The 14,639-nt window shown below is 42.1% G+C and overlaps 1 protein-coding gene across 2 annotated transcripts in view; it reads left to right on the plus strand.

The window, feature by feature from the left end:
• Positions 1 to 7,273: 7,273 nt before the first annotated feature.
• Positions 7,274 to 14,639, plus strand: part of LOC115166402 (probable C->U-editing enzyme APOBEC-2) — a 33,413-nt gene continuing 26,047 nt past the window's right edge. For both annotated transcript variants that reach the window (XM_029720309.1, XM_029720307.1), the window contains exon 1: positions 7,274 to 7,626. In XM_029720309.1, coding sequence (XP_029576169.1) covers positions 7,331 to 7,626 — 296 coding nt within the window. In that variant the 5' untranslated portion in view covers positions 7,274 to 7,330. The remainder of the gene's footprint in view (positions 7,627 to 14,639) is intronic.

The raw sequence follows: 14,639 nt of genomic DNA on the forward strand, positions 1-14,639 counted from the left end.
GAGAACATATGAAAGCTGGTGGTTCCTTTAAACATGAGTCTTCAATATTCCCAGGTAAGATGTTTTAGGTTGTAGTTATTATAGGAATTATAGGACTATTTCTCTCTATACGATTTGTATTTCATATACCTTTGACTATTGGATGTTCTTATAGGCACTTTAGTATTGCCAGTGTAACAGTATAGCTTCCGTCCCTCTCCTCGCTCCTACCTGGGCTTGAACCAGGGACACAGCGACAACAGCCACCCTCGAAGCATCGTTACCCATCGCTCCACAAAAGCCACAAAAGCTTGCAGAGCAAGGGGAACAACTACTTCAAGGTCTCAGAGCGAGTGACGTCACCGATTGAAATGCTATTAGCGCGCACCCGCTAACTAGCTAGCCATTTCACATCGGTTACACCAGCCTAATCTCGGGAGTTGATAGGCTTGAAGTCATATACAGCGCAATGCTTGAAGCACAGCGAAGAGCTGCGGGCAAATGCACGAAAGTGCTGTTTGAATGAATGCTTACGAGCCTGCTGCTGCCGCTCAGTCAGACTGCTCTATCAAATATCAAATCATTGACTTAATTATAACATAATAACACACAGAAATATGAGCCTTAGGTCATTATTATGGTCAAAACCCGGAAACTATCATTTCGAAAACAAAACGTTTATTCTTTCAGTGAAATACGGAACCATTCCATATTTTATCTAACGGATGGCATCCCTAAGTCTAAATATTGCTGTTACATTGCACAACCTTCAATGTTATGTCATAATTATGTACAATTCTGGCAAATTAATTACGGCCTTTGTTAGGAAGAAATGGTCTTCACACAGTTTGCAACGAGCCAGGTGACCCAAACTGCTGCATATACCCTGACTCTGCTTACACAGAACACAAGAGAAGTGATACAATTTCCATAGTTAAAAGAAATTCATGTTAGCAGGCAATATTATCTAAATATGCATGTTTAAAAATATATACTTGTGTATTGACTTTAAGAAAGGCATTGATGTTTATGGTTAGGTACACATTGGTGCAACGACAGTGCTTTTTTCGCGAAGGCGCTTGTTAAATCATCACCCGTTTGGCAAAGTAGGCTGTGATTCGATAAATTAACAGGCACCGCATCGATTATATGCAAAGCAGGACAAGCTAGATAACTCCACATGGTTGATGATATTACTAGTTTAACTAGTGATTGTTAAGATAGAATGTTTTTTTATAAGATAAGTTTAATACTATCTAGCAACTTACCTTGGCTTCTTGCTGCACTCGCGTAACAGGTAGTCAGCCTGCCATGCAGTCTCCTCGTGGAGTGCAATGTAATCGGCCACAATCGGTGTCCAAAAATGCTGATTACCGATTGTTATGAAAACTTGAAATCGGCCCCAATTAATCCGATTAATCGGTCGACCTCTATCTGTGACCAACAGATGCATATCTGCATTTGTATTTGTATTTATTAGGGATCCCCATTAGTTCCTGTCAAGGCAGCAGCTACTCAACCTGGGGTCCAAACACATTAAGGCACTTACATCACACATGAAGCAAAAGATAAAACAGTACATAACATTATTACACCACTACATATCTACAATACAACATGTATAATACCACCACTACAATACAACATGTATAATACCACCACACAACAATATTACAATGTACATGTGTGGAGAGTGCGTGTGCTAGCGTGTGTGTGCATATGCGTGTGTCTGTTCCTGTGTGTGTGTCTCTTCACAGTCCCCGCTGTTCCATAAGGTGTATTTTTATCTGTATTTTAAATCTGATTTTACTGCTGCATCAGTTACCTGATGTGGAATAGAGTTCCATGTAGTCATGGCTCTATGTAGTACTGTGCTCCTCCCACAGTCTGTTCTGGACTTGGGGACTGTGAAGAGACCTCTGGTGGCATGTCTTGTGGGTATGCATGGGTGTCTGAGCTGTGTGCCAGTAGTTCAAACAGACAGCCTTGTGCATTCAGCTTGTCAACACTTCTTACAAAAACAAGTAGTAATGAAGTCAAATTGTCCTCCACTTTGAGCCATGAGAGATTGACATGTATATCATTAATGTTAGCGCTCCGTGTACTTTTAAAGGGCCAGCCGTGCTGCCCTGTTCTGAACCAATTGTGATTTTCCTAAGTCCCTCTTTGTGGCACCTGACCACAGGACTGAACAGTAGTCCAGGTGTGACAAAACTAGGGCCTGTAGGACCTGCCTTGTTGATAGTGTTGTTAAGAAGGTAGAAACTAGGGCCTGTAGGACCTGCCTTGTTGATAGTGTTGTTAAGAAGGCAGAGCAACGCTTTATTATGGACAGACTTCTCCCCATCTTAGCTACTGTTGTATCAATATGTTTTGACCATGACTGTTTACAATCCAGGGTTACTCCAAGCAGTTTATTCACCTCAACTTGCTCAATTTCCACATTATTCATTACAAGATTCAGTTGAGATTTAGGGTTTAGTGAATGATTTGTCCCAAATACAATGCTTTTTGTCTTTGAAATATTTAAGGCAAACTTATTCCTTGCCACCCATTCTGAAACTAACTGCAGCTCTTTGTTAAGTGTTGCAGTCATTTCAGTTCCTGTGGTAGCTGACATGTACAGTGTTGAGTCATCCGCATACATAGACACTCTGGCTTAACTCAAAGCCAGCGGCATGTCGTTAGTAAAGATTGAAAAAAGTAAGGGGCCTAAACAGCTACCCTGGGGAATTCCTGATTCTACCTGGATTATGTTGGAGAGGCTTCCATTGAAGAACACCCTCTGTGTTCTGTTAGACAGGTAACTCTTTATCCACATTATATCAGGGGGTGTAAAGCCATAACACATACGCTTTTTCAGCAGCAGACTATGATTGATAATGTCAAAAGCCGCAATTTCTCTCAGCCAATCATCAGTAATTTGTGTAAGTGCTGTGCTTATTGAATGTCTGGCCTGAGGGCACACACTTTCTAGTAAGCTTAAATTGAAGATATGGCAAATAGGAGTGGCAATATCGTCCGCTATTATCCTCAGTAATTTTCCATCCAAGTTGTCAGACCTCAGAGGCTTGTCATTGTTGATAGACAATAATTTTTTCACCTCTTCCACAATCACTTTACGAAATTCAAAAGTACAATGCTTGTCTTTATTCCCACTCAAGTGAAATCCATAAATTAGGGCAACATTTCCTTATGTGAACTGTAACTCAGTAAAATTGTTGCCTGTTGCGTTTTATATTTTGCTTCGGTATAGGTAGAGAACATAGAACAGAACTATTTCAAAGACAACATTTAGCCAAAAATCCATATAGAACCTTATACTTATATTACATTTTTTGATGTAAACTTTATTTAACTAGGCAAGTCAGTTAAGACAAATTCTTATTTACAATGACGGCCTACCAGGGAACAGTGGGTTAACTGCCTTGTTCAGGGGCCGAACGACAGATTTTTAAGATTAAGATTTTTACCTTGTCAGCTTGGGGACCACTATAGTACCAAGCACTTCAAGTAAAATTAACTGATAACTGACACAGACATGATGGTGTAGCAGGAAGATCTGAATGCCGTGAGCCAAGAAGTTGTGAGTTCAAATTTCAGGTTGGTAAATGTTGGATAATAATTACTGTATAAAGGAAAATGTGCAATGTGAAATTGTGTCAAATATTTTGACAGTGAAAACACTATGTTAAAGCACTGTGTGTGTATCCCTAACCTTGCTAAGAAACAAAGAGCTATGAGTGGTTAACCAATGATGTGCTTGGCAACAGTAACAAGGTGTTACATTTACATTTCGTTCTCCGCTAACATCAAGGCGGTGACCTGATCCTGTAGGTTCATGCTCTACAACATTCGCAGAGTACGACCCTGCCTTACACAGGAAGTGGCGCAGGTCCTAATCCAGGCACTTGTCATCTCCCGTCTGGATTACTGCAACTCGCTGCTGGCGGGGCTCCCTGCCTGTGCCATTAAACCCCTACAACTCATCCAGAATGCCGCAGCCCGTCTGGTGTTCAACTTTCCCAAGTTCTCTCACGTCACCCCGCTCCTCCGCACACTCCACTGGCTTCCAGTTGAAGCTCACATCTGCTACAAGACCATGGTGCTTGCCTACGGATCTGTGAGGGGAACGGCACCTCCGTACCTTCAGGCTCTGATCAGTCCCTACACCCAAAGAAGGGCACTGCGTTCATCCACCTCTGGCCTGCTGGCCCCCCTACCTCTGCGGAAGGTAGGGGGGGCCAGTCAAAACTGGTCGCTGCTCTGGCACCCAATGGTGGAACAAGCTCCCTCACGACGCCAGGACAGCGGAGTCAATCACCACCTTCCAGAGACACCTGAAACCCCACCTCTTTAAGGAATACCTGAGATAGGATAAATTAATCCTTCTAACCCCCCCCCCTTAAAAGATTTAGATGCACTATTGTAAAGTGGTTGTTCCACTGGATATCATAAGGTGAATGCACCAATTTGTAAGTCACTCTGGATAAGAGCGTCTGCTAAATGACGTAAATGTAAAATGTAAATATATTTAGCAGACTCTTATCCAGAGCGACTTACAGTAGTGAGTGCATACATTTTCATACTTTTAATTAATCATTTTTTTTGGAGAATGTTTCTTTGGGAACATAAGGTGGTGTCCTGACAACTGATATACAGAAATGGTTTTGCAACATGTCTAGAATGTTAGTCTTACATTCCGAGGACATGGTAACCATGTTCTGTGTATGATTGGTGGGACGTTGATGGAATATTCTCCTAACCCTCAGAACTGGACACATGAATGTTCTTCCAACGTCACATAAAACACGTCTTCAACGTTAATGTTGTTTATTCTGAGAAAATTCTAGATTTCGTATATATGTACAGATTTCGTGCATTCGGAAAGTATTCAGACCTGCCTGAAACCTGTAGGCTACATGGACTATAGTGTTTAGGTCTGAAACCTGTAGACTACATGGACTATAGTGTTTAGGTCTGAAACCTGTAGACTACATGAACTATAGTGTTTAGGTCTGAAACCTGTAGACTACATGGACTATAGTGTTTAGGTCTGAAACCTGTAGGCTACATGGACTATAGTGTTTAGGTCTGAAACCTGTAGACTACATGGACTATAGTGTTTAGGTCTGAAACCTGTAGACTTCATGGACTATAGTGTTTAGGTCTGTAGACTACATGAACTATAGTGTTTAGGTCTGAAACCTGTAGGCTACATGTGTCACGTCTGATTTGGACTGGCGGATAGGCGGAATCAAATGCAGGAGACAGAGGTGCTGGAGGTGAGTGTCTTTTAATAAAAACGGACACACACAAACGCCAAAAAGCACAGGGCGCTATACAAAGTGCGCCTGGGAGAAACACCTTCCCATAAAACACAAAATATAATTCAAAGGCAAGGAGCGCAGCCCGGTAAATCCTTCCCGTAGAATTGACGCTAACACAACGTGGACAATAAACAATCCCGCACAAAATCCCAACTGAAAACACACATTAAATAAGTCCCCACTAATGACATACACAAAACAGGTGCGGAACAGACAGACAAAACTAAACGACACAGAAACAACGATCGGTGGCAGCTAATAGGCCGGCGACGACGACCGCCGAGCGCCGCCCGACCGAGGAGGGGCGCCACTCTCGTTGGAACCTGTGACAACATGGACTATAGTGTTTAGGTCTGAAACCTGTAGACTACATGGACTATAGTGTTTAGGTCTGAAACCTGTAGACTACATGGACTATAGTGGTTTTATTCCTTAACTGTTTTGTTTGATGTTGTATTTGTTTGTTTGTTTGTTCGTTTTTTTGTTTGTGTCTGTGTGTTCTTTTTCAGTCTCTAGGTGTGTCTGGCAGTGGGGAGGCAGAGAGGATCCTGGGTAATAGGGAGTAATTACATTCCAGTCGAATCAGAGTCATCAGACAAACGAGCCTCTACTAAAAAAGGATGTGTGATATGTGTTTAAGGAATATGGTTTCACAAACAGCAGATAGCAGCTCACCCCCCGACTGCCCGTACATTCTAGTTAGGCTAAAGCAGAGCATTCTGGGTAATCTGGTAACTGTCTCTGAAATGAATTACTTGGCAGAGAAAGAGGGAGTAAATTGTAATTGAACTGCCCCCTCCACCTCCCTCTCTCTCTCTCTCTTGCCACAAGTTGTTACATCTGCAGTGCAGAAACCCATTACACACACACCATTCCTCCCCTCCCCCAGACTCTGTCCCCAGATTGCTGTACAGATTGATTGTTTGTCTACACACACCATTCCTCCCCTCCCCCAGACTCTGTCCCCAGATTGCTGTACAGATTGATTGTTTGTCTACACACACCATTCCTCCCCTCCCCCAGACTTTGTCCTCAGATTGCTGTACAGATTGATTGTTTGTCTACACACACCATTCCTCCCCTCCCCCAGACTCTGTCCCCAGATTGCTGTACAGATTGATTGTTTGTCTACACACACCATTCCTCCCCTCCCCCAGACTCTGTCCTCAGATTGCTGTACAGATTGATTGTTTGTCGACACACACCATTCCTCCCCTCGCCCAGACTTTGTCCTCAGATTGCTGTACAGATTGATTGTTTGTCTACACACACCATTCCTCCCCTCCCCCAGACTCTGTCCCCAGATTGCTGTTCAGATTTGATTGTTTGTCCACAGATGCACACACTACACCTTCTGTGTGTGTGTGTGGGTACGTGTGTTTGTGTGTGTGTATGTGTCTGTTTGTGTGACCTTGATGTAGTGATAGGGGTTTTAGATCTGGAAGGAAAAGAGCCCTGGTCACAACACACGCACAGAGACACAGAGACACAGAGACACAGAGACACAGAGACACAGACAGACAGACAGACAGACAGACAGACAGACAGACAGACAGACAGACAGACAGACAGACAGACAGACAGACAGACAGACAGACAGACAGACAGACAGACAGACAGACAGACAGAGCTATGGTTAGTGTTATTAATATCTTGCCTGTTGTTGGCCTGCTGACAGTCCTAAAAGCCTGACATAGAATAGCACTGTGTGTGTGTGTGTGTGTGTGTGTGTGTGTGTGTGTGTGTGTGTGTGTGTGTGTGTGTGTGTGTGTGTGTGTGTGTGTGTGTGTGTGTGTGTGTGTGTGTGTGTGTGTGTGTGTGTGTCTGACAGTTCCTAAATTAATTCCACTACTGACATTCCCCTTTAGAGTCTTCTGTTAATAGCCAGGCATGGAAAAAGGGGGTGTCACCTAACTGTCTCATCCAAAATGCACACACACAATAACATTTATATAAGTCAGACAGCACACGTCTCCCTCTAACTGGCATTCACTTGATTACAGACGCTGAAACACAGAGTCATGGCTGACAACAACCCAGGCTGGCTTTCAGTGAAGAAGAGGGAGAAGAAAGGAGAGAGCAAACCACCGGAGAAGGAGGAGGAGCAGGAGAAGGAGCAGGAGAAGGAGAAAGTGTTGAAGACAGGATACCAAGTTGTGAAGACAGGATACCAACACCAACCAGGGGAGGTGAGGAAGAAGGAGGGAGGCGGAGAGAAGACAGGTGGAACGGAGGAGATAACAGAGGTAGCAGAAGGAGGAGAGGCAAATGGAGAGTTTGAAACCATCGAGCTGCCACCATGGGAGATCGTCACTGGGTAAACACATTCACCAAACACACACCAACCACACACAAATCTCTTTTGCACGCTCTTTCTCTCTAACACACACATAGGCAGGTATACTTTCTCTGGGGGTTTGTGTTATGTCTCTCTCATCATTTTATACACATTTACATAAGTATTCAGATGCTTTACTCAGTACTTCATTGAAGCACATTTGGCAGTGATTACAGCCACAATTCTTCTTGGGTATGTGTTGAAGGAATTTAATATCTTGATGATAATAATCAATAATCAATTTGCCTTGACTAATGCCCAAGGTTTGTAAGACAATGGGTTAAATAATTAGGCAAGGACTCAGCTTTCTGCAAAAGGTTTCCATAGCTTTATTCATGAGAACGTTCTGAGGTCAGGATAACAAAACAGTCATTATATAGTTCTTGCTTACTTACGCACATGCATTTACACACAATCCGTTGGTGACCTGCAACCCCCATAAACTTCTCACACTGTTTATCACCTTCTGGCTCAGCCTGTTCCTTTCCTTCAAGGTTAGGAACTCTCTGAGGTTTTACTCCCTTGACCATCTGCTTCTCTATCTCTCTATAGTAATTGCATACACACATTTCTTTCCCTCTCCAGTGGTTCCTGGACTTTCCGAAACTAATCAGACTAATCGATCCCTACATTGATCATTACATTGATTATTCATTAAACCTGCTGTATGACTAATAATTCATCATGATTTATTGATTCATTTACCTTTATTAGATAATTCTCTTATCAGTATGACGCTACAAGCTCGGCACACCTGTATTTGGGGAGTTTCTCCCATCCTTCCCTGCAGATCCTCTTAAGCTCTTTCAGGTTGGATGGCGCGTCGCTGCTATTTTCAGGTCTCTCCAGAGATGGCGCCGGAGGAGATGGCGCCGGAGGAGATGGCGCCGGAGGAGATGGTTGTCGTTTCTGATCCTGTAACCAATTGTGCTATTGTGTTTTTTCTTTTTTGTAATTTTTTTTTTTGTAACTTATTTTGTACATAATGTTTTAGCCACCGTGTCTTACGACCTCAGGACAGTGGTTATTCACCCCGTACTGGAGGAATACTTTTTCTTTAACGAGTCGTACATGAAGGATTTACTTCAGACGCCAGACAAGGCCCTCATCCCCGTCATTCGCAGGAGAAAGAGACAGAGATATCGGGGATGAAGGTCTGGGTGCCTTGTAAGGATCCAACGGAGAGTGTGTAATCTCCCTTTACTGCCGGTCTTATTAGCCAATGTACAATCAATGGAATGTAAAATAAACAAACTACGATCGCCTATATCCTACCAACAGAACGACGACATGAAAAACACACAGCTGGCGGGTGTTAAGCTTTTTCGGCAGAATAGAGCAGTGGCCTCTGGTAAGACAAGGGGTGGCGGTCTATGTATATTTGTAAACAACAGCTGGAGCACGAAATCTTAGGAAGTCTCGAGGTTTTGCTCGCCTGAGGTAGAGTATCTCATGATAAGCAGTAGACCCACTGTTTACCAAGAGAGTTCTCATCTATATTCTTCGTAGCTGTCTATTTACCACCACAAACCGATGTTGGCTCTAAGACCGCACTCAACGAGCTGTATAAGGCCATAAGCAAACAGGAAAAGCTAATCCAGAGGCGGCGCTCCTAGTGGCCAGGGACTTTAACTTGTTTGGGATAGGGGGCAGTATTTTGACGTCCGGATGAAAAGCGTGCCCAAAGTAAACTGCCTGTTACTCAGGCCCAGAAGCTAGGATATGCGTATAATTGCATATAATTGGTATAGAAAACACTCTAAAGTTTCTAAAACTGATAATAACTAATGATAACTGATAAAACTAAAATAATGTCTGTGAGTATAACAGAACTGATATGGCAGCGAAACCTCGAGGACAAACCATCCCCCCAAAAAAATGTTCAGCCTACCGCTGATTTCAATGGCTGTCACTTTTATTATAAGGCGAAATCCTCCCATATTGCAGTTTCTTCCACTAGATGTCAACAGTCTTTAGAAAGAGTTTCAGGCTGATTTTTGGAAAAATGAGCCAGAAATTGTAGTTTTTCTAGGTGGCTCCCATTTTGGCTGAAGTGTTTCCAAGCGCGTGGAAGAGAGCGCGTTCTTTGGTATTTGCTCCGATAAAGACAATAACGATTCTCCATCTTAATTTTTGTTGTTTATTTACGTATTAGGGTACCTAAGATTTGATTATAAACGTTGATTGACTTGTTTGGAAAAGTTTATTAGTAACGTTTGGGATTCATTTTGTATGCATTTTGATGGAGGGAAACTGGGTGGATTATTGACTGAAGCACGCCAGCTAAACTGAGTTTTTATGGATATAAAGAAGGACATTATCAAACAAAAGGACCATTAGTGATGTAACTGGGACCTTTTGGAGTGCCAACAGAAGAAGATCATCAAAGGTAAGGCATTTATTACATCGCTATTTCTGACTTTTGTGTCGCACCTGCCTGGTTGAAATATGTTTTTCATGGTTTTGTATGTGGGGCACTGTCCTCAGATAATCGCATGGTGTGCTTTCGCCGTAAAGCCTTTTTGAAATCTGACACAGCGGCTGGATTAACAAGAAGTTAAGCTTTATTTCGATGTATTACACTTGTGATTTTATGAAAGTTAAATATTTATAATTCTGTAGTTTGAATTTCGCGCTCTGCAATTTCACCGGATGATGTCGAGGTGTCCCGCTAGTGGCACGCCTTTCCCAAAGATTAATGCAGGCAAACTTAAATCCGTTTTACCTAATTTCTACCAGCATGTTAAATGTGCAACCAGAGGGGAAAAAACTGTAGACCACCTTTACTCCACACACATAGACGCGTACAAATCTCTCCCTCGCCATTTGGCAAATCTGACCATAATTCTATCCTCCTGATTCCTGCTTACAAGCAAAAACTAAAGCAGGAAGCACCAGTGACTTGTTCAATAAAAAACTGGTCAGATGAAGCAGATGCTAAGATACAGGACTGTTTTGCTATCACAGACTGGAACATGTTCCGGGATTCTTCTGATGGCACTGAGGAATACACCACATCAGTCACTGGCTTCATCAATAAGTGCATCGATGACGTCATCCCACGGTGACTGTACGTACATACCCCAACCAGAAGCCATGGATTACAGGCAACATCCTCACTGAGCTAAAGGGTAGAGCTGCCGCTTTCAAGGTGTAGGACTCTAACCCGGAAACCTATAAGAAATCCCGCAATGCCCTCCGACAAATCATCAAACAGGCAAAACTTCAATACTGGACAAAGATTGAATCATACTACACCGGCTCCGACGCTCGTTGGATGTGGAAGGGCTTTCAAACTATTACAGACTACAAAGGGAAGCACAGCCGCGATCTGCCCAGTGACACTAGCCTACCAGATGAGCTAAATTACTTCTATGCACGCTTCGAGGCAAGTAAACACTGAAACATGCATGAGAGCATCAGCTATTCCGGACGACTGTGTGATCACACTCTCCGCAGCCGATGTGAGTAAGACCGTTAAACAGATCAACATTCACAAGGCCGCAGGGCCAGACGGATTACCAGGACGTGTACTCTGAGCATGCGCTGAACAACTGTTAAGTGTCTTCACTGACATTTTCAACTTGTCCCTGACCGAGTCTGTAATACCAACATGTTTCAAGTAGATCATCATAGTCCCTGTGCCCAAGAACACTAAGGTAACCTGCCTAAATGACTACCAACCCTTAGCCCTCAGGTCCATAGCCATGAAGTGCTTTGAAAGGCTGATCATGGATCACATCGACACTATTATCCCAGAAACCCTAGACCCACTCCAACTTGTATACCGCCCCAACGGATCCACAGATGATGTAATCTCTATTACACTCCACACTGCCCTTTCCCACCTGGACAAAAGGAACACCTACAGTCGTTCCTCCTTTAACCTGTTATGGATAGGGGGCAGTATTTTCACGGCTGGATAAAAAACGTACCCAATTTAATCTGATTATTACCCCTGCCCAGAAACTAGAATATGCATATAATTATTAGCTTTGGATAGAAAACACTCCAAAGTTTCTAAAACTGTTTGAATGGTGTCTGTGAGTATAACAGAACTCATTTGGCAGGCCAAAACATGAGAAGATTCTGTTCAGGAAGTACCCTGTCTGACCATTTCTTCCCCTTGTTGATTCTCTCCATCCATTACAAAGGATCTCTGCTGTTACGTGACACTTCCTACGGCTTCCATGGGCCCTCAGAGCCCGGGAAAAAGCTGACAAAAGGCTTAGGCGCGTGCCCGAGTCGACCCCGTGATGTATTTTCTTTCGGCTGTTTACCTAATTGCAGATTCCCGGTCGGAATATTATCGCTTTTTTTACGAGAAAAATGGCATAAAAATTGATTTTAAACAGCGGTTGACATGCTTCGAAGTACGGTAATGAAATATTTAGACATTTTTTGTCATGAAATGCGCCATGCCTGTGACCCTTATTTACCATTGGGATAGTGTCTAGAACGCACAAACAAAACGTCGCTGTTGGAACATAACTATGGATTATTTTGGACCAAACCTACATTTGTTATTGAAGTAGAAGTCCTGGGAGTGCATTCTGACGAAGAACATCAAAGGTAATCAAACTTTTCTAATAGTAAATCTGATTTTGGTGAGTGCTAAACTGGGTGGGTGTCTAAATAGCTAGCCCTGTGATGCCGGGCTATCTACTGAGAATATTGCAAAATGTGCTTTCACCGAAAAGCTATTTTAAAATCGGACATATCGAGTGCATAGAGGAGTTCTGTATCTATAATTCTTAAAATAATTGTTATGTTTTTTGTGAACGTTTATCATGAGTAATTTAGTAAATTCACCGGAGGTTTGCGGGGGGTATGCTAGTTCTGAACGTCACATGCTAATGTAAAAAAGCTGGTTTTTGATATAAATATGAACTTGATTGAACAAAACATGCATGCATTGTATAACATAATGTCCTAGGGTTGTCATCTGATGAAGATCATCAAAGGTTAGTGCTGCAAACCTTTTATGAGACAGGGTACTTCCTGCATGAAACCTTCTCAGGTTTTTGCCTGCCATAGGAGTTCTGTTATACTCACAGACACCATTCAAACAGTTTTAGAAACTTTAGGGTGTTTTCTATCCAAACCTGAACAATAATATGCATATTCTAGCTTCTGAGTTGGTGTAGGAGGCAGTTAAAAATGGGCACATATTTTTTCCAAAATTCTCAATACTGCCCCCTAGCCCATAGAGGTTAAAAGTTGAGTCATACTGCGGCACACCTTGCAGGCTGCTGCAGCATTCTGTGGCACGTTATCTATTTGTCAACCATTTTTTCTGTTAATGCAAGTTATTGCTAGTATGACCACCAGAGGGCATCTTTGAGAAGCATTTGATAGTATTCTGTATTGGCATTACCAGAGAATTTAAAACCTTTTTTTGTAATAACATAGCATATGGGATTGATTTTAAGAAATTTGGCATAATTCATTTCATTCATATTATGGTGTTTCTATTCAGAGAAAAATGAAAAACGAACCCTCAGGGTTTCCGTTAGGATGGAATGGAAAATATGGTGCTGTACAACGTGACGGTCAGGAGTAGGCTACAGGGTTGGAGGATTCTAAAGTGTTTGCCTTCATTAGACAACTTTGTTCCAATATTTCTGTAAATCAGTGATGTTTATTCCCATAGTAATTCCTTATGGATCCATAACAAAATCAACATCTGCATTTTGAAAGAGTATTTTTATCATTACTTTATTATCGAAATGTGTTTATTTGTTTATTAGGCTACTGTGCAGTCTACAATACATACTGTAGTAAACATGGAAAGTGCCTAATTCCTTACATAAGGGAGAGCAGGCCATGTCTGTACTACAGAATGCGGGGCACGTGGGAGGCTGGTGCTATTTCATAGTTGTCATGTCTTCACTATTATTCTACATTGTAGAAAATAGTAAACAATAAAGAAATATCCAGGAATGAGTAGGTGTGTCCAAACTTTTGACTGGTACTTGCTTAATTAATTGGATTATTATTTTGTTTTTTCTATTCCAAGAAAATGAAAAACCCTCTGGGTTTCCATTAGGATGGAACGGAAAATATGGCTAAGTCTTCACTGACTTGCCTAGTTAAATAAAGGTTACACTAAGAGCATAACATTTCTGCACAGTAATTTTCTAATTCTTGTCTAACCAATACCCAAACAGAGATTAAGTGAAAATAAAAATCTAATTGATTTATCAAGACCAGTCCCCATGCTTGCCTCAGAGCAGCGCGAAACGGTGCTAAAATAGTTGTAGGCTTTTGCTTCTAGCTTCAATATGCTCTTTAACCTGTCTGGGCTAGGGGGCAGTATTTTCACGGCAGGATGAAAAACGTACCCAATTTAAACAGGTTACTACTCTGGCCAAGAAACTAGAATATGCATATTATTAGTAGATTTGGATAGAAAACACTCTGAAGTTTCTAAAACATTTACATTTACGTCATTTAGTAGACGCTCTTATCCAGAGTGACTTACAAATTAAACTGTTTGAATGGTGTCTGTGAGTATAACAGAACTCATATGGCAGGCAAACACCTGAGAAAAAGTCAACCAGGAAGTGGAGGATCTGAGAATTGTAGTTCTTCTTTCTAGTCCCTTTCGAAACTACAGTATCTGTGGGGTTACGTTGCACTTCCTAAGGCTTCCATTGGCTGTCAAAAGCCTTCAGAAAGTGGTTTGAGCATTCTCCTGTCACTGGGCAGAGTATAGGAGCTCAGTTACTGAGTGGTCTGCTTGGCAACAAAGGGATTGGATATGCGCGGTCACGCGAGCACGCCATTCCTTCTTTTTCTTCTTGAATGAATATGCTATTGTCCAGTTGGAATATTATTGCAATTTTATGTAAAAAATACAATAAAGATTGATTTTAAACAGCGTTTGACATGCTTCTAAGTACGGTAATGGAACATTTTGACTTTTTGTCTCTGGTTCTGCGCTCGAGCGTTATGCCTTTGGATAAGTGATCTGTACGCACGAACAAAAC

This window comes from Salmo trutta, chromosome 28 (genome assembly GCF_901001165.1).
Source record: "Salmo trutta chromosome 28, fSalTru1.1, whole genome shotgun sequence".
Taxonomy (NCBI): Eukaryota; Metazoa; Chordata; class Actinopteri; order Salmoniformes; family Salmonidae; genus Salmo; species Salmo trutta.